Source organism: Populus trichocarpa, chromosome 1, assembly GCF_000002775.5.
Source record: "Populus trichocarpa isolate Nisqually-1 chromosome 1, P.trichocarpa_v4.1, whole genome shotgun sequence".
NCBI lineage: Eukaryota > Viridiplantae > Streptophyta > Magnoliopsida > Malpighiales > Salicaceae > Populus > Populus trichocarpa.
This window is the reverse complement of record NC_037285.2, coordinates 22,205,357-22,230,882: the sequence shown is the minus strand read 5'-3', so window position 1 is coordinate 22,230,882 and position 25,526 is coordinate 22,205,357. Positions and strand designations below refer to the sequence as shown.

Genomic DNA, 25,526 nt, shown 5'->3' with positions numbered 1-25,526 from the left:
ATAGTTGAGATTTGTTAAATGAGAATAAAAAAGGACCTAATTAAAAAAAAAACTTTAATAAAAAAAAAGATTCAATAAGAAAAGAAGAATTTGAATAAAAAAATAAAGTTAAGGTGGGGACAATGTTTTCCACCTTAAATATTTTAATGTTTTTTATAATAACCATAGTTATTTCTTTATTATACATCATATAAGAAATTACTTCATTTTATTTTGTTAACCGGTCACTATAATTTTTAAACATTTTATTTTGATACCATATTTTATTTTTCTCCTTTTCTTTAGTTATTTTTCAGTAAGGGAGAGAGGTAGGTCACTGGATTCAAGTTTAGAGAGAGAAAGTTGCTTTTGATAATAATTTTGGACACTAAAACAATCAATATTTTATGTTAAATGATTTTATATGATGATGAGATTTCATATTAAATGTTTTCTTACATTGAAAACACCAAAAACAAGATTTGAGCTCTAGAAGATTTTTTGTTTTTGAGTTGAATATGGACTTTGGGGTGGTTTTTTGCATTTTTTGAGATTATGGATTGATTAAATAAAGTTCCATATGTATTTTCTAAATGTTTTGGGATAAAAAATAGTTTGAAAATGAATTTTTAGATTTAAAACATAATTAAAAGCCTTGTTTTTCCGTTTATTGTTGAGACAGAAGACGTGTCATTTTCTTCATTAATTTAAGAAAAAAAATAAAAGCCCACGCGTATAGGTTTGAACTCTATGGGCCAGGTCTACAAGACGTGTCATCTTCTTCATTAATTTAAGAAAAAAAATAAAAACCAACGCGAAAAGATTTGAACTCTATGGGCGAGGCCTATTATTTTTTAAAAAAATATATATTACTTTTTATTATTAATTTTTTTTTAATCTATTTCTCCATCTCTCTGTTGCAATTTAATAACGAAATTGCAGTTTGTAGCCAAGAGTCCTTATATGGAGTACAACGTAAGTACAGCCGGCAATTAAATGACAGATTCAAACATGCTCGGTGTGGGCGGCAAAGAAGAATTATGAAGATTTATCATCCACTCTTGATCGTGTGAGAGTCATCACTCACGAGAGACCATCCAAGGCCAAATGAGAGGACATTTGCATTTATAACATCTGTCTTCCTCCCATGGTAAAATGGGGTCTCTCTCTTTCTGGCCCTTTCCCCCTCGCTAGCCCCCATGCAAGCAAATCGATCATCAGGAATGGCTAGGTCTTGAATCCATCGAAGTAGGGTAAAATCGTCATCTTCTATCGTCATTAATTAGGTCCTGTTCTAACCTTTCCGCCCAGGACAAAATCAAGGAGAAGACGGGCGAGAAGAATGAAGTCAAGATTCAGCATTCAAAGTTTGAAATTTAGTCCAATCCCATAAAAAGCACCATCACGGAGCATCTGAGCAGAGGAGCTCGCTATGCTTGACTGCCTAGCTAGAGCTCAGTTGACACCACCTAGCTCCTTGTATGGAGCAAAGGTTTCCTAAGCGAATCTCCTGCATCTTCCATATCGTCTTATAATAGCTCGTGATTGCTTGATGAATAATAAAAGAAAGAAAAAACCAAACAAGGATTTGGTAAAAAGAATAACCAGTTGATAATCATCATAAGTTTATGATCTTAATTGAGTCTTCCAACCAACCAACCTCCTCCTCCTTTTTTTTTTAATATCTTCAATCGGAAATTAAGTAAAAATCTGCAAAATCTTTGATGTGGTGCCGATCGACTTGAGGCATGGGTTCAATCCCTTAAACACAGAATCAATTGGACAAAGACGTGGGGCGGCATCGCAAACCTTGAGAAAACTAATCAATGGCCAGCATATATATACGAATTCACGCACGAGTTGCGGCTAGCTAGGCATGATATGTATACAATTTATTTTTGTTCTTTTTTCTAGTACTCTCATCTTTGATACATCAAAGCAAAAACCAGCAGTGAGGCAATAAATAAATAAAAATCACTTGACCTAAAAATAAAAAATAAAAAACAACCAGCCACACAGTCGAGCCGGCCTGAGTATCCACATCAGGAAGCCACAACCATCAACAGCAACGCCACGTCAAAACCAGACGGGGCCAGATGCCGACGTCGAAAGGACTAGTTTTCAACAGTAAATTGCATATTCACGAAAGGAAATGCGAATGCATTACACTAACGTATGAGTTACAGGTAGGCATGTTAACTTTCATTTTTTTCCCCCCCAAGAAATTAACTTCATTAACAACGTGGAGTGGAGAAATTTTCTCAACAACTCCACCACTATACTAAAAAGTAAACGTCCAACAGCCAACTTTACATCCCATGACAGTAAAGCTTTACCCAAAAAAAAAAAACACTATCGAGTTGTAATTCAATTGGTCAGATTTTAGATTTATTCTGTAGAGATCACCAGTTCAAATCTCATAAATCTCAGGATCACTACATGCTTATATAGTTATTAACTTCAGGACCCGTGTGATTAATTAAAATACACGCAAGCTGACTCGACACTCAAATTAATCTAAAAAAAAAACTTTACAAGTAAAGATTCTCTCTTTCACAACCAAAATGACTATCAAATTGCATAGAAAAACTTTAGTTCCTATAATTGGCTTTTGATTGAAAACTTTAGTTCGATCCTATAATCTTAGAGAGAAATTAATCTTAATTTGAGTTTTTATAGAACAATTTGTAAAAAATATAGTGAAAACAGAAGCATAGAAAAAATGAAATATGTATAAATTAAACTAAAATTAAGACTCATTGTAAATCAAATAGAAATGAAAAGAAAATAGTTTATAAACCTCCCACATTGGATGAGGTTAAAAAAATATCTAACGGTTTGGAAAGCATATGTAGCCACAGGAGAACCGTGCTTTTCCTAGCCGTTCCTTTATTCAATGATGTAAAAAATTAATTTTTTTTACCGTCTTTCTTAGAATTTCGTGTAAATTTATATATTAATTAAAATCGAGCTTTCAAGACTATGATTATTAATAATTTAGTATTGTATGAATGTTTTTTTTTTAATTATTGAATTCCAAGATTAAATCATCAGATTCTAATATATACACGTAAAAGTTTTTACAAAAAAGAAGGAGGAAAGTTTCAAACTTTTGCTACAAGTACGGAGTAATCTTCTAAAGCAAAAGGAAGGCACTGAGAGTTTTGGAAGGAAAGAAATGTATAAGAATGAAATATTTTTTCATTATTTGGGAGGAGAAGAGAAATTAAATGAGGAGCGGATGATAGGACACAAGCGATAGCGGTTCCATTCTTGCTGTTCCTTTTCCATACCACAAGCAGACACCTTTGATTCATCTACTTCGATCGGCGCTAGAGGCTCTACCGCCACCCACCGGCCCGTCATGGAGTTACTGGACCCAGATAACAAATTCCCCAGTATCATAAAGAAAGTAAGAAGGGTCAAAAGGCCCCACTGAAAGAGAAAGCACCGCTTTTCGGATCATGACTTTTTTGCGTATTTTTGGTGGTTTCATTTGACCATCCAAGTATAACCTTGACTCTGCTGGTAAAGGATAATGATTATGACGATTATTGAAAGTTTATATAGTCGTTAATTTTAGAGCTTATAAAATTAGTCGAGTTACATGCAAGCTGGTCCGGATATCCATATTAAACTATAAAAAAAAAGACAAGGATTATACTGTTGCGGTTAATTTGGACAATTTCTGTAAGATTTATCACAACTTTCCACTACAACAAAAATAATAATAAAATAAATAAATAAAAGAAGACATTTACAGCTCGTAATCAGCCGCAAGCCCTTCACCACAGGAAAAACCCTAATGGAGCGATGAGACAAGACAGAATAGATAAAAGAAGATAAAGAGAAGAGACGACACAGGAACATGCTTAAATAAAAATAGAAATAGCAGAGAGAAAGAGTTCCGAATATAAATAAATAAATAAAGACAAAAGATCAAATCATTTTATTACGAGGAATCAGATTAAACATTACAGCACAACCATAAAAAAAAAAGTTCTATCATTTGCATGAAATCTTAATGACACATAATATATTTAGGCAATCCTGCTTCCATAGCTGCTGCCGTGTGTATGTGTTTCAGGCCTCTTCCACTGCACTCCTGGAAGCACCACCACCTCTCACCCCGCAATTCATGGAGCATCCGCCATTCCTAAGGATCACATAAATTATGACAACAATAAGCAGATCGTAATCTAGGCAATGGATGCTTGTCGCTGTAAGTTGATGATCTATCATCCATTTTGTTTTTTGGCTTATTACCATAATTAAAAAAATCATGATGCAAAAAAGATTAGAAAAGAAGTTTTTTTAGGTACCTAGTTGACTAGATTATTGATCCGTGCAAACACTACGGATCAGAATAAATTTTTCTTGAATGTAATTTTTTTTTCCAGATATTGCCAATGTTTTTCTAGTGATAAAATAATTAAACTGTGTAAATATTGACTCGATATGACCTAATTAACTTTACATATCCAAAAACAAATCAGATGATCCGTAAAAATATAATTTGACAAAAAAAGAATCTCAAGATGACAACTTTTTTAATATTAAAATAACAACACATTGGATTAACTTGGGCTAATTTGGGTTAACATGTAAAATTCATGACTCGGATTATGAGACTATAATAAACTCATAGAAAACAAATCAAGACAAATTATAAAGTCTAATTTTCAATTATTCTAATGTTGAATGATGAAATTGAAAAACAGTTAATTAAAAAATGACCAAGAAAAGCGACCCGAGTTAACCTGTCAAATTCACGACTCGGGTCATAAGACCGAAATAACCACATAAAAAAAATTGAAACAAATTATAAAGTTCAATTCTCGATTAGTCTAATACTGAAGGATGAGACTAAAAAATATAATTAATTATACAATTATAAAAAACGACTCAAATCAATCTTTCAAACTCATGATTTAGGTCATGAGATTGATATAACCTCATATAAAAAATATATAAAAATGACATGATTTAACCCAGATTAACTTGCCAAATCCATGATTTTAGTCATAAGACTAAAATAATCTCATAAAGAGTAAATGAAAATAAGTTATGGAGCTCAATTTTCAATTAATCCTATTAGATTCAATATTAAACTATGAAATTTGTAAAAAATTTAATTAAAAAAATGACATAAAAATTAAGCCAAGTTAATATGGGTTAACTCGTTAAGCATTTTTCTCGAGTTAAGAGACTTAATTCTCAATCAAATATAATATTAAATGATGAAATTAAAAAAAATCATTTAAAAAAAACTGAATCAACTAGATTAACCTACTAAACATTTAATCCGAGTCATAAAATGAGGACAACTCAGTAAAAAGCAAATCCAATGTTAAATGACACGAGACTGAGATAACCTTTTATAAAAGAAATTAAAAAAGATCTAATTTAACTGGGATTAAAATACCAAAACCTACAACTCTGATCATGAGACCAAGATATCCCCATAAAAAATAATCAAAACAGATTATGAAGCTCAATTCCCAACCGATTCAATATTGAATCATAATTTTTTTTAAAAAAATCAATAAAAAAAAACAACCCGAGTCAACTCAGGTTAACCTTTTAAGAATTATTCTAGGGTTATGAGACCGGATTAATCTAATAGAAAACAAATAAAACAAATCACGAGGTCTAATTTCTAATTAACTAAATATTAAATGATAAAATAAAAAAAAAATTAAATAAAAAAAAAACATAGCCAACCGGGTAACTCGCAATTCTTGTCATGATAATAAGATTACTTAATAAAACAAATTATTATTCATTGCTACACTAATTTTATCGCTTGTTTTAGTTTATCGTTAATTTTATTATTATTTTTTTAAATCGATTGAAATTTAAATATTACCGTGTTCAGAGATAGGGATTGGTTAAATTTAACTTTAGGCACCCTACACTATAATAAAAATATCTATAATAAATGGTTTAATATATCTACAAATTACTTTAGGCACTCTACACTATAATATTCATGTTTTAACTATAATAAATAGTTAAGACAATTAACGGGATGCAACCCATACATTTATACTGTGGGATTCTTGAGTTCAAAATTAAAACCCACACCTTAAAAAAAATATCTACAAATTACTTTAATATATATTATATTATATTGTGTTAAAAAACATGAATATTATACACGCATGGATTAGATTTGAATTGAATTTAACAATATTTGTATATTAGCATAGGATAATATAACTATCAAAAGAAAATTACTAGATTAATTGTGATACAGAAAGAGAGTATTTATAGTGATAAAATAGGCTTAACCCTAATAAAGAGAGTATTTTTTTTATGTAATTTCACAAAATTGAAGAATGTAATTAATACTTGATAGTTAGTTTTCTCCCTTATAAAACAATAATATTTATATTTAGAATACTTAGATGTAATATTTATATATTTTTTTATAGATACTAATCTACCTAACTTGAACCAAAATCCAACCCAAAATAAATACTATTTGAAATATATATATATATCAAACTAATTAAGCATTAAATAATCGTAAATTATAACATTTAAGTTTAGATTATGGATACCCAAAAATACCTAAAACTTGATTGGATTGGGTTTGGTATAAAAACCCATACCTAATCGGTTCCAAGTCGGGCTTGATGGTTATTTTGGGTTCGGGTATTATCCATCCCCCCTTAATAGAAGCAAGCAAGCAAGCAAAAAACAGGGATAACAAACTTGGGACTAAAACATTCTATACATGCAAAAATCTTTGTCTCGTCTCCCTCTCCTTTGCATTATTCCTTTCTTCTCCTTTGTTTGCTGCATTGCTTACTATACCTCCATCATCATCACTCATTAACGTTTTGATGCTTCTTCAGTAGATAATACACATGGGAGCTCAAAAGAGCGTCCATGCTGGAAAAGGTCAGTATCATTTTTTGTTTTATATATTTCTTGGCCAATGTTTTTTCTCTTTCTTTTTGGGAATTTTCTGTTGTTTACCTGTTTTAGTTTGTTCTTGAAACGTTGACATGTTACAGCCAAGATTGATGCGAATGTTGATTTCACTCACAAGCTATGTGCTGCTTTGAGGCTTCCTTCTCTTAGGTTCTTGATTTTGTCTATATATTAATTAATTTAATTAATTAAATAATTACTAGTAATCCACATCTCCCTCTCACTCACCCACAGTCACCGATTCTATTTATGTAAAACTGCAGGAGCACTGGAAGTCCTCTTTCTCTGATAATTGGGAGGTGGTTCTTTTCCTTTTTCTTTATAATCTTTGCCATTTCATTTATTGGGTGCCGAGCTTTTATTTTTATGGCGTATCCCCTTACTTTTTTCTTCTTCTTGTGGGAATTTTCTTCGTCTGAGAAAATGGTAGGAAAATAAAAGGAAAGATTCTTAAGTCTTACAATCTTTTTATGTGATTGAATTCAAGAAGTGCGAGGCTTTGTTCTTTAGCCATGTTTGCAAACCAGAGAAAAGCAAAACAAGATTAACATTCGTGCCTGTTTGCAAAAAAGTAATAGTAAATTAGGGTACTTGTTTGACAATCAATTCGATTGGCTTTTTGCAGTCTTTGCATCAAACACCCCAATTTATTTGGTGGAAGTGAGAAGCTTGATGTATCATGGGATAAGGGGCTCTATGATTCAAATGTCATAATAGCTTTTAGAAGGCCAAGACCTGAGTGGCTTTCTCAAAAATGTTTTGTTATTCAGGTCAGTTGCTATAAGCTATGATCAATCTTTGGTTATTATTGTGTTTTGCATATGGAAAATTTAGAAATTGGGTTTTAAAGAACCTTTTAATTCCATTTATTTTTTTCGGTACAGAAAATCTAAAAAAAAAAGGTTTTTTCAGAGAAAACACCCCACTGGGATTTTAAACGAAAAGGATTGATATTTTCCTTTCTCCAATTCACATGTATTTTTATTGATTTGTGAATTATTTGGCCCAGCATTCTTTTTCACCTGAAATTGGGGTCCACGGTACACCAATTGACAATTTCTCTCGTTCTGGGAGCGGAGGTGTAAATTTGTCTCGAATATCTGTTGGTTTGGATAGAAATGAGCCTGCAACTTCTGATTGGAGCAGCACCACCAGTATCAAATTTGAGGTTCTGGCCATGCTTAATAAGCACCTATACTTCAGCTGCATAGTTTTTTTCCTGTCATATATGGTTGATTTATTAAGAAACGTAAATGTTTTAAGTTGTGCAGCATGTACAAATAGTGAACGATAGTTGGCGCTCTATAACCAGGGACATTGATGGGTTCCCATTGACACGCAGGTAGCCTGCACTTCTATTATTTCAATTTTCAAGTGTTTTCTAACATGTAGCTTCCTAATTGGTCAGTAAAATGCTTGTAATACAGTGGCAGTCCCCATGACAACATGGTAGTTTTGAAGCAAGAGTCTCAATATGCAAAAGCAAATGATCGCAGTTTTTATCAGGTAAACCATCTTTTCTTGCTGGTAAATAAATTGTGTATACATATTCATATTCGTTGAGGTTGAGGTTGAGCTGCAGTTATCTCATACAATAGTTCCAATCTCAGTCTTGATACATAAACTTTACATGCCAGTCGTGCTGCTTTTCACTAACTATGAGTTTTCTTATATCCAGTTTAGAATGCAAATTGAACAAGGGATTCCTATTCTATCAAAGTGGCTAATCTTTAACAAGTTCAAGTTTATTGCAACAAAAGGAGTCAAACTTGGACCAGCATTTTTATTGGCAAGGTGAGCAAGTTTTCTATGTTGTCTTGAGTAGGTGTTCCGTGGTTGTTAGATCAAGTGGCGACATAGTGGTCCAAAAAAGTGGGAAGACCCTGAAAACAATGGGACTGGGAAGCAAGATGTAAATAACAAGTCTTTTCAAGGGTCACACTAGCATAAAGGTCATGGTTCTAGGAACTAGTGATTTGCTGGAGATAACAAAAGGAAATGATATCATGGTTGATAGAGTGTATACAGAATCTTAATCTGAAATTTAGTAAAATAATGCTTGAAACGAGATGGAGCACTGGCTATGCTTGTTATTCAGCTCTTTTCACTGGAAGCATGCTGCAATTCTTGCTATCCTCTCGAGCATCTTGGTTGTTGGAAGAAAATAGACAGTCATGCTTCTCATTCTTTCTCCTTTGCATGACTCTTACTCTTTTCTTCTGACAGCCTGGCAGGTGGTTCTATTGTAGGGGACATGGCTCCTTACCAAGCATTTGCAATTGGAGGGCTTGGTAGTGTACGAGGATATGGTGAGGGTGCTGTTGGATCCGGGAGATCATGTCTGGTTGCAAATAGTGAATTGACATTTCCTTTGGTATGTAATGCTGTCATCATACTTTGAGGACAACAGATCATTATATGACGCACATTGTTCCGCTGCAATTTACAGCTCATTAATTCTTCACAGAAATCTTAAGGAAGAGACCCATTTGGGTCTAAATACTTATGTTGCAGCAGCACCTGGACTGATCAGAATACCTTCAACAATTTAATAATAAAAAAGACACCATTTTATATCCAGGTTTCATTTTTATGCAAGGAGCTGTTGTTTCCTTACAAGATACCTGGTTTGGTGCTATGTTGTGTGTTTCGTTGTGTTGGATGTTGAATGTAGAAGAGGAGAAGCAATGAAATTGATTACTCTATCTGATTCCCCTAATATATCTTCATAATTCATGAATACAGTAGTTTGTCTTGCCATGTGATTGTAGTTTGTTTAGGAAAACATTGAAAAGTTGACAATTTAGGAGAAAATATGCGGTGCCACCTAATACCATATGTAGTTGGGTAGCTAAAACACAAAAAACGTAGATGAGGTTGAACTAAGGAATAGTGAGAAGTGGTCATTTCCCATGGCTGGATCACCTGTCCACTTGGTTTTGTCTCTAAAACCTTCCTTCCCGCCTCTCTCTTTCAAGGTTTGTTTTGAAATGCATGATAAAAAAATTTGTAGTGCTGGCAGCATGTTGATGAGGTTAAATAATCTGTACTTTGCTGAGCAAGGTCATGTTAATTAGATTGGACTGTGTAGACCACAATTTCCTAGTTTTGAATCTTTGGCTGCAAAAATAGGTGGTCGTTTCTTGCAAGAGACAAGAAATGCTCTTTGTTGGTGGAGAAGAAACAAGATTCTAGAGTGTGTGATCTTTTTTCCTCTTTATCGTAAGAGTTTCTTAGAGGATTGCATTCGCAGCAGAAGTAGAATTGAAAAATTTTACTAACCCTCAAAGAAAAATGAGAAATCTCTATGTTTTGAATCTTGGAAATTGGTGTTATGGTCATCTTCAATTGAGTTATTGCTCGAGTCATCTCTAGATAAATTAGATTCTCTAACGCACCTGCTATTTGGTATAGATGCATTTTAGATGCTGTTGGTACTCATTGCTATTTTGCAACACTATCTTTACCATGGTCGTTAATTCTGTTACAAGAAAGCTTACAGTATGGTCAACAGGGTTTTCTGAGATTCATATGCAAAATCAATGTATTTGGAACTGTGGTAAAGTGAGTACGCAAGATGTAATAAGTCCTTTAGGTTTGTATCACTGTCAAAGATGAAGTTAATCTTCGGTTCAGGGACATTGAAGGGTCCAATAATAATGTGTGTGTGTGTTTGGTGAGGGCCAATTATATGACCACTCAACTTGCACAGCACTTGTTGGAGATCTGGTAATGCTATGGCAATATGTATATTCTTTTAAGGGTTGCCTCTAGGTGATGCAATCCTAAGACACCTCTAGACTTAAAATAATCAACCAGCTTTTACTTTCTTTCTACCATGAGATTGGTGGTCAGAAAGGATCATTGCATGCCATATGTCATTTCCTTATTTCCATATCATCTTTTCATGTCCTCTCCTGATTTATTAGATATTTCGAGCCTAGCACCTCTAGCTTTTATATTGGTGGAACTTAGACATGTAGTTAGAAGGTGTGGGTTAACATCATCGCACTAGTAATTCTTAAAATTTACTGCAAAATTCTGTTGGAGCTGCACTTCCATTATGCTATTTTGCCTTCTGAATATTTTTTCTACCATAACTGAGTTTTGATGAACTGATGCATGTCAACTTACTTTCAATGCATTTCTTACTGTACTCAGAATAAGATGTTGGACGGTGCTCTTTTCTTGGACTGTGGAACCGATTTGAGATCTGCTTGTCTTGTACCTGGTAAATTGGCTTCTTTCACTTGCTTAGGAATTGTGCTCTACTCACAGTTTTTCTTATCATTTTCAGTTGAACTTTTCTATTGCGAGGTCCAATAGTATTTATGTTGCCGAGGACTAGTGACATCCTGCTTCTCCATATAATGGCAAAGAAAAGCAAAAGTAGTTACAATGTTTTAGAGATTCAAAAGAACCTGCATTTTGTTCTTAGTTGCATAAGGGGCTCAGTTCAAGGAGCAACAAGAAAACAACTTTTTATAGAGTTCCCAGGACATAAACATATGCATGTAGGAATTTAAACAGGAGTCTGGTTTGTAATTGGATGAGAATGAAGGCAAGGATTTAGTCCTTTCACTAGCAAGTATGAAGCCTTGGTGTTTATTAATTGTTAGTTGTATACAGTATACTGCTTTCCCTTTCTTTTGCTAACCTGATTAAGCTATCTTGTCTATGTTGATCCTACATCAATGGATCTGTTTGAGCACCCCTCATTTGATCTTGTCTGCAATTGCCTAGTGTTTTCACTCGACCATGTTCCACAACCCTCTGTGTGGCAACTACCACTGCTTCATGTTATTTTCTTAAACCATTGTGAATTTTGCACTTTTCGCCTTTGGAACTCTGAAGTCTTTTTTTTTCCCTCCTATTTCTTCTTTGTTAGCACCCCATCATTTTTGTTGTTGTTGTTGTTAATGGCCTCATGATACAGTTCAATTTTGGAGTTTCAGGAAATCCAGCAATGAGGCAGGGCAAACCGGGATCCGGAGTTGGGCTTGGATATGGCCTTCGTTTCAAGTCTCCGATTGGTCATTTTATGGTTAACCATGCCATCAATGATTTCCAACAAAGAACTGTTTACTTTGGCATCAGCAATCTCATCTGATAAATTCCATAAGCCCAATGGTCGACTTTTCATGGCTTTCCGGAAGGTTTAGATGATGATTATTGAGAAAAGTTAGCTGTGGAACTTGGAATGAGAAGGAACATTGACATTTTCCGGCTGCTAAAAAGGAAGCTGCTTCCTGTTGCGAATATCAGGAAGTCTTGTCCACCTACACTTCCAAGCAATCTTGTAATCTTGCAAGTTGCGAAACCAAAGAGTAATTGTAGGAAACATCTGCTGCTTTCTTTTCCTGCTGAAATTAAAGTTTGGTCAGAACAGACCAAAAGAAAGAATGAAGAGTAGAAATTAAAAGTATCTCTATAGAATTCTTTTTGACCACGGAGCTGATTTCCTTCTCACATAGAAAAAGGCAATGGAACATGAGACTGCAAATCATGCGCTTAAATGGAAGTAGTTCGAGCAACTCTAGTCGGGTGGCCCGCGATAGGACCCGGGAGAGGGAAAGGGTCCGTTTCCATGAAATAATGAAGGTGCATTATTATAGTTGAAATTGTTTCTTACAATGGTAAGATCCAAGTACTGTCATTGATTTTGTCGAGCAAGTGAAGCATCTCAAGGCCATAGAGACAGACAGACAGAGAGACAACACCAATATTTTAAGTATTAAGTCAAAAAAGGTCCCTCTCTCAGAACAATCAATTCAAACTCGGTGGCTTTAGGGCCAAAATCAAGGCCACCAAAGCAGGGTGAATGTTCAGACGTTTGAACGGAGTCAGAGCATGGCAGCCTTTCTTTACTTCCATATCCATCAACCACCATTTTTTTTTTTTATAACAAAAATTATTCTCGAACTGGTTTGTAGGAAGAAGTAGATGCTACCATACCCATAAGCCTATGTCTCCTTGGTAGTGTTGCATTAGTTTGCGTGGTTGTAGTCGGAAAAAGGAGGTTTAAAAAATATATATATAAATTCTAGTTTTTTTTATTAAGATTTTGAAAGAATTTTCGTAGAATCTATGTAATAAATCAAGATTTGACTGTAATTTTAAATGGACATAAAAGATATTGATTAATTAAATATTTTTAAATATATAAAGTACAGTCCGCATGCAACACACCACCACACCTTGTAAACAAATAAAGCCTAAGATATTGAAGATCCTAGGGCTGCTCATTTTGAAAGAAAAGAAGAAGAAGAAGAAGAAGAAGAAAGTTGGCATTTACTCTTGGAAAATGTTTTTTATCCTCTCTCGGAAAGATCTTAAACGGCCGAGGGACTTAATTACCGAAATAACTCCTTGAAGCTTAAATTATTATATTATTCCAGCAGCCACTGTCCTTTGAACTTTGAAGGGCTGTTGAAGCTTCAGATATAAGGTGGAGATTAGGAATCTAAAGGGTTATGTTTTTTCAAGCAAGAGTATCAACTTGAATTTATTATATTTTGAGTTTGTTCGTCTGTATGATGCCCTACGTGATGCAACACCTGAAAATTGAAAACTCGGGGTAGTTGAGAGTGTGATAATTATTATTTTTAAATATATTTTTTAATTAGAATAATATTTTTTAAAAAATTACTTTTAATATCTACTTATTAAAATAATAAAAAATATAAAAAAATAATTTTAAACAAAAAATCAATTTTTATTAAGATTATGATGCAAAGACAGCTCCAAACTGAATTGGACCTGTTTGTTTTTTCTTTAAAAAATGTTTTAAAAATATATATTTTTTTATTATATATTATTATTTTTTATATATTTTCAAATATTTTGATATATTTATATTAAAAAAATTAAAAAAATTTATTTTAATATATTTTTAAATAAAAATAACAGCTATTATATTTGCAAAGACTGCTTCAAATATGACGCTCGGCTCGGGTTATTTTCAAGCTAGATAGAGAGTATTCATCTAGAAAGGAACATGAGAGGATCTGGGTTACGCCAGTGGAGTGTCAGAGTTAGTACTTTTAATACTAATAAATTAAGAAAAAAAAAAAGAAAAAAAGAAGGCTATTTTAAGATTTCAATAGAAGACAAAATAATCAAAGCAGCTTTTATGGCTAGAGGAGGACAGCGTGCTATCCCAATGAAACAATTTCTAGAAATCTTGTGCCTCGGCGGCGATCACAGGCTTCGGTGGTTAGCCACCACCCATCTATCTACTACCAACCATATATTGAATTGTCGGCAACAGCTCATAAAAAGCTTCAATAAATAATAAAACCTTTTTTTTTTTTTTTATGTTTAGTTAGCATAAGGATATACAGAAAAATACATGTATTTAGAGGCTGATATCAAAAAAATAAAAAAAATCAATTTTTATCAAACACATACACATATTTAGTTGAAAATAAATAAATTTATTTCTAAAATAATTTTAAAAATATCATTGATTATTATTTTGAGATAGAAAAAATAAAAAGAACAAAGATAAAAACAAAAACATATCTAGTTAAAACTATAAAAACATAAAATAATACCAGAAAAACTTCATTTTTATCCCAGAACAGTAACCAAACCTTACCAAAATAACAGGCAACATGTCTAAATAATACCATTGCAAGTTGCAACCAGATCCTTCATCACACACGGACACCACAGTAATGGAAGAGAAAAAAAAGAATGCTATTAGGAAGAGATTGGATCCGCAATTTATTATATAAACTAAGAATTTGCCCAGAAATGAATAAATAAAACATCAAAATTTGAATAAGAGGGAAAGAAGGGGGTTTGATTTTGGCTAGATTCTTTAATCTGAGCCCATCACTGTCCCCCTTACATTGCTTTGCCTTGCGGTATTCCTTACAGCCTTTTCTTCCCTCCCTCCTTTTGTCCTATAGTACATTCAATTATGTACAGAACACACACAAACAAGATGACAAAAACTCCTCCAATTCTCGACTTTTGTAGATACATTTAGCAGAAGTAGTTTCGTTTGCTTTCCTCCCACTAGAAGTACCTATTTTTATCCCTTTCTATGTTTCCAATGGCGCCCTCTCCGAGCTGCCATTTTTTTGGGTTAAATTTTAAGGATTTGAGAGCACTTTACGCCTCTTCAAAACCATTCTCCACAACATAAGTTGCTCCAACAATACCTTACACTTCTTCATATCTTCGAAACTCTTTTATTCACCTGTAAAATGGCATGAATGAGTCAGCTTCAGTGGCGACTCATGAATACACACACACACACACACACGTATATATGAAAACAATCAGACACCAAATAATAACAAACGAAGCAGAACGAGTTTGGCAACTTAAAAAGGTTCAGAAGTTACAAAACAAAGCAAGCAAACTTCTAGCTAAGCTGCATATATGATAATGTTGTATATAATAGGCTCAAAAGCACTACAGGCATAAGTTCAAGGCACAGTCAAATACAATTTGGTCGATATGATCATTAGCACCGAAAAACATTAGTTAATAACAGAGCTTGTATAATTTGGCTAAAATGATTGATATTTGCCACAACTAAAGACTTCAAGACAAAGAAACCTAAATTTAGCACAAATCACATGACTTGCTGCTAAATTCATCACACCAAGGAATATCCCACTATCTTGCCCTCAATTACATCAGCAATAATCAATGAAGTACTAAGCCAAAGAAAACAATGGTAAAGAATTAAGATTTAGGCCCACCCAGGTTAGAATTCATGTCAAAACCATAAAAAATTATCTAAAACAACATCAATTTGGTGTTTTTTTTCAGACGAAAAGCACTTTGAATAAACACTTTCAATGCCGAAAACTTCCAAACTTCCATCTTGAACAAATTTTATCCCAAGATCATACAAAATAAACAATTCGTGATAGGGGTGAAATTAAGTAAATGTGGGTTGAATTGTGCATGATAATGACATGATGACCAAGTTGGGAGGCAAAGATTTATTCCAGAGAAAAATCTAACCCTCTAAAATTCTAAACCAATCTTCGTAAATGTATCAAAGAAAAGGTTCCATCTTGGCTGACTTCTAGCCAAACACCAACGACTAATAAGCAATAAGCAACAAGCAACTTTTCTAGGTTTGATCAAGCCAAACCATCCCACTACCTATCCTAACATCAAATTCAAGCTCACTGCGTCAACTCAGCTGACTAACTCAAACACAACAAAAAGAAAAAAAATATAAGCTGAAACTAGAAACTTACCACATCATTAGTCCCGGAAAATGACTTTATCAGCAATTTTCATCAAAGGGTTTAGACAAATGGGCTCAAATTTCCTGGCAAACAAATACGAACTCGAATAATTTGATTGCCTAAGCTCTTGAATCAGAACCGGAGAAATCTCAGCAGCCTTATAAGTATAAGGATGTCCATTCCTAGTTCCAGTCCAATTAACCTTTGTCAACGTATACTTAGTACAACCATCTGGATCCTGCATTGAAAGCAACGTTGGGAAATAATGTTCTTCTGGGTAACATTCATCTTCTCGATAACAGGGCAGCTTGAACTTATTCCACAGCCTCCGATCTTCAATCACCATGAGCGCGTGCCGGCGCGTGAGAACAAAAAACTGAGACCCAGCACGGAATTTCTCGAAGGGCACCTCTGGCATCATCGCATACTTCCCTCTAGACACGTATCTTTTCCATAACCGCCGATCCTTCGATATAATCTCGATGAAACTCTTGTACTGGATTTTCATATTGTACTTAGTCGATTCGGGGTCTGACTCGGGGGAAGACAAATCGAAAGACTTGGAACTGATTAACGAATTGTAGACGTATTTGAAGGAATGGAGAGGGATGCAGTACTGGGAGAGGACGGCGAAGAAGGTATTGGTGGGGTCGTCAAGGATGGCGTTGGCGAGGAGGCGTCGGGTGGCGGAGATCAAGGTGGGGGAGGCGCGATAAGTGCGCTTGGCATCAGGAATGAATTGGGAGAAGAAAATCCCTGTGGGTTTTGTAACATTGGAGTGGGGATCGGCGTGGACGTAAATGTTGAAGAGGTTTTTGTCAGCGGATTTGAAGAATTGTTCCCATAAAGGGGCGAAGAAGAGATCTGTGTTGGTCAAGAAAAGGAAGGCGATTTTGAGTTTTTTAGATTTGGAGGTGAGATGGGAATGGGCTGAGGGGTAGCGGGTGGCGGAGGCGGAGGTGGAGGCGGATGCGGAGGCGATGGCTTTGCGGAAAAGAACAAAGTCGTCAAGTTCATCAGAAGGGGAGATAGGGATGGAGGGGTTATGAGAAGGGAAGATTCTCGGGGCTAAAAGGAAAAGGATAGGAAGGGATAGAAAGAGAGAGAAAATGATTACAAATTGGGTTGAGAACATTTTAGTACCAATTTTGATAGAATTTGTTGATGATGTTTCTGCCATGAGAGAGATGATGTTTCTTTGAGATTTGGGGTGTTCTTGCTGGTTTGGCATGGAGTTGTAGGAAGGAAGGAAGGAAGTGGGGTGGCTTTGTTGGGGAGGAAGGCAGAGGCTTTATCATAATCAATGTCAAAGATGGGATTGGATGGGATTTTTGTCATTTGATTGGGGGTGTTAGTGTAATTGTAAATGGCGCTGTTTGGAAAACTGCAAATGACTTCCATCTATAATTCAATTTGGCCCCTTTCTATTGTTTTTGTTTATATTTATGAGCCCAGCTAATGGATGAATTTGAAAAACTTGTAACTTGAAGTATTGATTTAGTTAACTTTGATGCAACTAAATTTAATTTAAATTTTATATTTTAAAAAATATTATTTTAAATAAAAATAATAAATTATATATATTAATTTATTACCTGTAAATTAACACGACAATCCAAGAGACCATCTAATAAGATTACTGCAAGTCGTTTTGAATTCTCACAACCAAAATTTGTGGCTTGGGACTAGATTGTCAAGTCACACTAATTTTTAGGGGAAATTTAAAAATATAATAGTAATTATTTTTTAAAATAATTTTTGCGTCAAAATAATATTATTTTATTTTTTAAAATTATTTTTAATATAAAAATTAATTTTAAATAAATTAAATTAAATTTTTTATAAAAACACTGTTTAAAGTAAACCATTCCAAACAACACCTTAAACTTCGTAGTGCTTTTTATTATTGTTTTTTAATGATAAAAGAGTGGTAACTTTAGCTAATAAAGTATTACAAACATTTGACTTGATCAAAAGCTTAGGGACATGCTGTCGTCATCATTTGCTGATAGTGTTATTTTAATTGAGTTTTTTATTGTAAAATAAAAATATGATGTATACTCTTCATCATTATGAAAGTTAAATTATTTTTATGAGATTTGTCAATGATGTCGAATGAATTACACAAATATCAAAAACAAATTGATGAGATTCAAATTATAATCTCTCAAAATTATTAATTTATATAAAAATCATACAACTATAAAATAATAAAATAGATATTTTTTGAAAAAGTTTTACATATTAGATAATTGCTAATAATTCCATTAAAAGCTCTAATCTTATTTAAAAATTAAAATATCATTGTAATTATTTTATTTAAAAATAATTTTGTTTTATAATTAAATAAAAAAAAGAAAAAAAAAGGTAAAGAACCAAGAGCATTGAGATCAGGCATGTCGAAGCTTGGAAGGCTAGGCCCATGCGTTTGACTTTAAAAAAAAATAGCTAAATACATGTTGTTTTCTCGTTTGTCTAGGAAAATAATGTGTCGTCCCCTGCAAAAACTTTCAGCAACTTCAGTGATTGGAAAATCAAAGCCCAAGTATTTTTGGGCTCAAATCTCAAATTGTTTTCACCTTCAAATACAAAAAAAAAAAAAAAGTTGAAGCCTTCATAACCATGCTGTCAACCCTCAAAACAATATAATTAATCTAAAAACTCAAATTTCTTCCCTTTATCAATTGAACATTAATAAATCCAATTAAATTATATGTGATGAAGTCTGATTTTATCACATGGGCTTGAAGGTCAAGTCGAGGCATAAGATAAGATTATTAATCTCTTGATTCTAGCAATTTGATTTATCTTTTCTTGGCGAAATGAATGATGAATTATGCTTAATACCTGCAAAAGATCCCTTTCTTGGAGTTTGAGAACTCTCTGATGATTAAGTCAATATCATATGAGAGAAAAAGTAGTCCTCTTTTAGAAGAAAGCCCTAGAAATAGATATATGTCATTCATAGTAGAGAAAAATCGAACCTGCTTTATGGAGGTTACAATGGTTCCTTTTATAATTGTTGAGGTCCCTTTTTTCATGGAAGGGGAAAATGTTCATATATCAACCAAATATGTCTGTCTTGTTAGGATAAAATACATTTGACTCATCAAAGTAAAATATCTTTGGTTATGGGTTTGGAGGTTCACTATACTCATATAAGTGTGGTTGATCTTGGAGATGGTAGGTTTGGCGGTTCACTAGACTCACATAAGCCTGGGCTCAATGCTTGGTTGAGCTCGGAGATGGTGGCTCCGACGGTTCACCAGACCCACACAAGTTTGGGCTCAGCGCTTGGCTGAGCTTGGAGATTGGGGTTTAACGGTTCCCCAGATCCGCATATATTTGGGCTTGATGCTTGGCTGAGCCCATAGATGATGAGTTATTACCCTAAACTTTGTTCATTTTTTCAGAATGGACTCAGGAAAAACAAAAAATGTTAATCCAATAATAACCCCTTAAATCTTTATGTATTATATGCAGATATTTTGAAAATATCATGCTAGCAACAAATTAGAGTCGTTTCACCTTCTTTAAAAGATTTTGCGTGTCCCATACAAGATTGTTGGGATTTTCAAGACTAGGTGGCTTATCTTTACCGGGAGAAGGTGTTTTTTGGGAAACAAAACAATGGCTTACATTGAATACAGTAATTACGTGAACTTCTAGAGATATATGATGATATGAAAAGTCATTCATCCGATGAGAGTAAAAAGATTTTTTTTTTCTTTATAACCCTAGTTGTTCTTACTTGTGGCTTTTCTTTTACTTTTATTCTTTGTGTTTTTTGAAAACCTATCCCATAGTAAGACCTGAAATTATCTTTTCCACCTTTATTCTTGACTCAAAAGGGGAAAAACTATTTCAGACATCTTTTTCATCAGAACCTTTCCCTATCTTTCTTTCACTCATAACAAAAATGGACCCTAGGAACATCAGATCTGTTTCTAAAAAGAGAAGCGCTCCATCCCCTGACAAGGAGTTCAGGTTTCAACCAGAACCTGAAAGAAGTGATAAGGGACACGAGTCCCTCAGATTGAGACCTAGGGTGAGAACAAGTGTCATATTGGCAGCCTTATCTGGTGAGAATGAGAAGAGAAGATCCCCTCATAAGAGTCCATCTTTTACCCCTTTTAGAGACTTTCAGGACAAAGAGGTTGCCTTAGACTCCTAAAGATAATATCTTGAGTAACCTATATGTTGCGGACATAGAATTCATGACCCGTTACCAACCTGATGAGTATATGGCCCAAATGCCTTACTATGATGAGCACATCAACCAACTGACCTTGGGCACCTCCAAGGGTTATTTTAAAATTATCACCCCTATATGCATGTATGCGATGAGATACTCCTTCCCTTTCCAAGGATTCGTGAGGGATTTGTTCAGTTACTACCAACATACTCCAGGCTCGCTGCATCCCAAAAGATAAACAATCGTGTCCTCCTTCAAAACATCCTATAAAATGGTTGGGCTCGAGCCCTCAGTAAAATTTTTCAAGAGTTCTTACCAACTGGTCGCCGAAACTGATGATGGAAATGACGTGTGATGGTTCTTCACCTTTGCTAACAGGAGTAATGGTGCTATGTAGAATACATTCAAGAAATTGAGGGGGAGATAGCTTGTCATCAAATATATTGGAACGGTCAATCGCTAAGAGGGATTGCAGTCAATTTAGGATTGTTCCCATTACTGGAGGGTCCTTTTATGAAGTAAACAACAAGCATTGTCTAAGCTCGAATAAGGAGAAGAATTATGCCATATTTGATTCGACCCGCACTGATTATGAAGTTGATAAAATGGCTAAGGGATATTACCAGGCCATTTTATAAGGTATAAAGTCATTCTTTTATTTTTCTTTATTTTCACCTTATTTCAAAATATAACCTTTTTTTGCCCTTATAAGGTTGATAACTGAAGGAGATAGAGATGCGTCATGGAATCCTTTTATAAAAAGCTTGTCTGAGAGGTCTTTGTCTCGTGTCACTAGTGAAGGCAAAGGTAAAGATAAGAGGGGAGACTTCTCCATCCTCGTTGGGGAACTCCTTACTTTTGAGGGCCCTACCTTCATGGAGACAAAAATGGGGGCTATAAGAGCATCTCCAATGGGAAATGCTATATTAAAGAGCCAAATGGAGAAAATGGCTTTTTGAATAGTGTAAATATAGTTTTTTAATTATATGCATTCCAATGGTAAAAAGCTATTTAGAAAAGCCAATTATATTTTAATATATTTCATGTTAAATTAATTTTAATATAATTATATAACTAATTTAGATATTTTATATATAGTATAATTATGATGTTATTAATTATATAATTAATATGAGTAATTTATAAAAGTAATATAAAATTAATGAAGTAATATGAAAGTTAAAAGATATAATTTAAAATTAAATTTAAAATTTATTTATATGAATATGTTAAAATTTTAATTTTTTAAAAGTAAATTCAAATTCAAACTTTGAAAAAAACCGCCAACATTTTAAATTTTGATTTTCAATTTTTTTTTAAAAAAATTAAAGCTTTGAAAAAATGACCGCCAACATTTTAAATTTTAAAATTTCAAAATTTGAAAAAATTACCGCCAACATTCTAAGATTTTATAATTTGAAAAAATAATCCATCTATAAATATTCTCATATACCCTAACATTTTTTCTCGTCATTTTCTTCTCTCCAATCTTTGTTATATTTCATTAAAATTCATCATTCTAATTCTAATTTTAATTTTTATGATGCTTTTGATTTTGATGATGACACTCCTGTGTTTGCTTTTCAAGTTGCTACCGCTGTGGTTACTGAAGAAGAATCAAATAATCAAGGGCGGAGAATAGGGTATCATGGCTCTATTCTTGGTCACAATATTATCAATCGTAATGGAAAGGAAGGTGAGTTAAGGTTATATAATGGTTATTTTGCCGAAAATCCTAAATTCACTGAAAGTCAATTTCGAAGAAGATTTAGGATGAGTCGTCGTCTTTTTCTTCGGATCGCAAATACAGTGAAAGCTCATAATCCATATTTCAAACAAAGGACAGATGCTCTTGGTGTTCTTGGTTTATCTTGTCTTCAAAAGGTAACTGCAGCTCATAGAATACTTGCATATGGTATTCCTGCAGATCTTACTGATGAATATCTTCGAATTGGAGAAACCACTGCGATAGAAAGTCTTAGAGCTTTCGTCAAAGCAATCGTAGAAGTTTTTGATGATTGGTATCTAAGGGCACCAAACAAGGCTGATATTTATCGATTATTATCAATTGGAGAGCAGCGTGGATTTCGAGGGATGTTAGGGAGCATTGACTGTATGCATTGGAAATGAGAGAAATTCCCAATTGCATGGCATGAGATGTATACTGGTCATTGTCGTAAACCAACTATAATTCTAGAGGCGGTGGCTTCACAAGATCTTTGGATATGACTTGCCTTTTTTGGAATGCCTGGATCATTAAATGATATTAATGTTCTTGATCGGTCACCTATCTTTGCTGCACTTGCTGAAGGTCGTACTGCTTCTGTCAATTATACAATTAATGGGCATGAATATACAGTGGGATACTATTTAGCAGATGTGATTTATCCTAATTGGTCGACCTTTGTTAAGACAATTTCAAGACCATTAGGAGCAAAGAGAAAATATTTTGCAAGCAAGCAAGAGTCTGCAAGGAAAGATGTGGAGCGAGCATTTGGGGTGCTCCAATCTCGTTTTGCAATTGTACGTGGACCTGTTCAATATTGGGAGTAAGAAACGCTTGCATATATTATGAAAGCTTGCATAATAGTACATAATATGATTATTGAGGATGAAGGAGCAATGAACCTTGGATTTGACCATGAGCATGAAGTCAATTCCTTTATATCAATGTCACATGGTGAAATACCAGAACTACATGATTTTCTTCAGATTCATAATCGAATTAGGGATAGAGCAACTAGCTCTCAACTACAAGAAGATTTGATTGAGAATTTGTGGGAACAATATGGCAACGAGTAGAATCTTTAGATTTGAACTTCTTATGTTATCATAATTTTCAAGTTTTTTATGTTTTTGTTTTCATTATGGTTGTTATCTTTTAAGTTAATTAATTCTACTTATTATTGTTAAGTGTTAGAGGAACTTTAAAAAAGTATTATGAATTGATATCAATTTCATAACAATATATTTAAAATAACTAAGAATTTTCTACATATTTAATTAAAAATACATTACATTACAATAAATCAATCAAAGTTAATTAAAAATTAAAACCCCTCTTTTGCATAATTTCTTACTTTCTATTTTGAAAATACACTGCAGAAATTGGATCCAAATTAGAAATATCCATTTTCATAATTTGTTCTTCTTTCTCAATCCTGTCTAATTCTTGTTTCTCTTGACTTTGTTGAATCATCGTGGCTTGTTGCTCTAACATAATTTTCCTATCTTGTTTATTCTGATCCTCAATTTCAATTAGAGTATCCCTGAATTGTTGTAAGAGATTTGTTACAGTTACCTCCCCAACTTTATCTTTTCCTTGTCTACATTTAAGTCGTTCCTTTGCAGCCTTCTGACCGATTGGTCCATCTTGATAAATCAATGGTTCACTATCTTCTCCTAAACTAACAGAATCAGGGGTAGATGGAGTTGATGAAGCCGGACTTGCATTGACATGACTTTTTTGTTTCTTGTTTGACCTTTGATGTTGACTTGCACGCTTAAATTGCCATTCAGGTTCTTTTCTTAAGATAACCCAACAATGTTCTAGTTGAAATCGTTTGCCAACGCAAGAAGCATACATTTGCTGAGCATCATTAATCTGGTAAATAAATAAATAAATAAAATAATGTTAAAATATGTGTTAAATAATTTAACATAGAAATGAATATTAAAATTACCCTTGATTCTTCGGTCATTCCACTTTGCTGACGATTTTCAATTTGAGTAACAAATCCAACAAATTTACCGACTTCTCTATTTATTTCTTGCCATCTACTTGAGATACTTATTTGGGAACGATTATTCAAGTTTCCTCCATTCTCTACAAAGTAAGCATGTACGCGAGCCCAGAACTATTTTGTTTGTTGTTCAACTCCTGTAATTGGATCCTTGCTTGTATTTAGCCATGCAAAGACAAGTAAACAATCTTCCTCTTGTGATAAATTTTTACTTCTTTGTGATTTTTTTGCCGAATGGACATTTAAATTCGAGTATGTTAAGTCATCAATTAATTGATTAGAATCACTTGGTTGAGAGAGAAAATCTTCTGACTCACTCATAAGAAAGTTAGTAAAAGAGCTTGGAAAATTTGAATCCATCTACATTAAAAATAAAAAAACTCAAGTTAAAACCTTATAAGAGAGTGTAAAAGAAGCTCACATTCAATGTCTAGCAATTTTGTAGTTTCCATACATGTGAATTAATAATAAGCATTGCCTCCTACTTGTTCTAACATAACAATTTGACCATTTTTTGGAACTAAAAGAGAATTGATATACTGGTTCAATTGCATTTTCAACAAGACAAAATATAATTAACCTCAAATTAAAACAAACAATCAAAGATAAATTTTAAATATGTCACTCTATATTTTTATCAATATCAACTACCATTATTAATTCTTCTCAATTTTATCAAAGATAACAACATAAATAAAAATTGTCTTCCTTAACCCATATTAAAAACATAAAATAACAAAGAAATAAAAATCATCACAAATATTAAATTAACAACAAAAGGTCTAAAAAATCAAGAGATATAAAAGAGAAAATAGAAAAAGCTTTTAAACAAGCATACCTTTTAATTTCAGCTAATTAACATAACCAATGTTATTAATTAACTGGAGAATAATTGATTCTTGTTTTTCTAAATTTGAGAGAAGGGTGAGACACAATATAAAATTTTAAAATCTACAAGTTCTTTCCTCCTGTATTTAAAGAAAAAAAAAGAGTTGTTGGCCAACGGCTATAAAAATAACTGTTGGCCAACAGTCATTTGTTTTTGCCATTTCTATAGGAAAATATAGAAATGGCTCTTCACATAACAAATAGCTAAAATAGCTATCTGTTTGCCTCATGCGTTGGAGTGAAGAAATGGAGAAACAAAAGCTAAAAGGACAATTTTTAACATTGGGCTCTTCATTTAGCTCTCCCGTTGGAGATGCTCTAACCCTCCTGAAGCTAGGGGTCGTGATCTTCCCTTATATAAGAAAGAAGTAAACTTAACTCCCCCTGTAGTGATTATGGGTGCAACCATCCACTTTAAGAAGCGAAAAAATATTTGCCTTAATGGAAACCTGTGCTCCAGTCCCACCGATAGAGGCTCCTGCGATGGTGTTCCCTTTGTCTTAACTTCCTGCATTACCAGCTGAGGAAACGACAACTAAAACATCCACCAAAGTCGAC

The 25,526-nt window shown here is 33.5% G+C and overlaps 2 protein-coding genes across 2 annotated transcripts; one reads left to right on the top strand and one right to left on the bottom strand.

Annotated features, from left to right (window-relative positions):
- The first annotated feature begins 6,674 nt into the window (after nt 1-6,674).
- LOC7467943 (outer envelope protein 39, chloroplastic) lies at nt 6,675-12,370 on the top strand. The gene is made up of 11 exons (XM_002299730.4): nt 6,675-6,888; nt 7,005-7,071; nt 7,185-7,220; nt 7,547-7,691; nt 7,931-8,089; nt 8,193-8,263; nt 8,349-8,427; nt 8,600-8,715; nt 9,148-9,295; nt 11,083-11,152; nt 11,877-12,370. The coding sequence occupies exons 1-11, from the start codon at nt 6,855-6,857 to the stop codon at nt 12,029-12,031; spliced, it is 1,080 nt and encodes a 359-aa protein (XP_002299766.4). The 5' UTR covers nt 6,675-6,854; the 3' UTR covers nt 12,032-12,370.
- Nucleotides 12,371-14,625: 2,255 nt separating this feature from the next.
- LOC7475132 (glycosyltransferase BC10) lies at nt 14,626-17,431 on the bottom strand. Its single transcript, XM_002298227.4, has 2 exons — nt 16,152-17,431; nt 14,626-15,130 (listed from the first exon to the last, which is right to left on the bottom strand). Exon 1 carries the CDS (start codon nt 17,371-17,373, stop codon nt 16,159-16,161), a length of 1,215 nt encoding a protein of 404 aa, XP_002298263.3. The 5' UTR covers nt 17,374-17,431; the 3' UTR covers nt 14,626-15,130; nt 16,152-16,158.
- Between the last annotated feature and the right edge of the window lie 8,095 nt (nt 17,432-25,526).

Coding starts and splice junctions, on each gene's coding strand:
- LOC7467943 (XM_002299730.4), top strand. CDS start 6,855: ATGGGAGCTCAAAAGAGCGTCCATGCTGGAAAAG. Junction 8,090..8,192: donor CCACCAGTATCAAATTTGAG/GTTCTGGCCATG, acceptor TAAGTTGTGCAG/CATGTACAAATAGTGAACGA. Junction 8,716..9,147: donor CCAGCATTTTTATTGGCAAG/GTGAGCAAGTTT, acceptor TTCTTCTGACAG/CCTGGCAGGTGGTTCTATTG.
- LOC7475132 (XM_002298227.4), bottom strand. CDS start 17,373: ATGCCAAACCAGCAAGAACACCCCAAATCTCAAAGAAACATCATCTCT.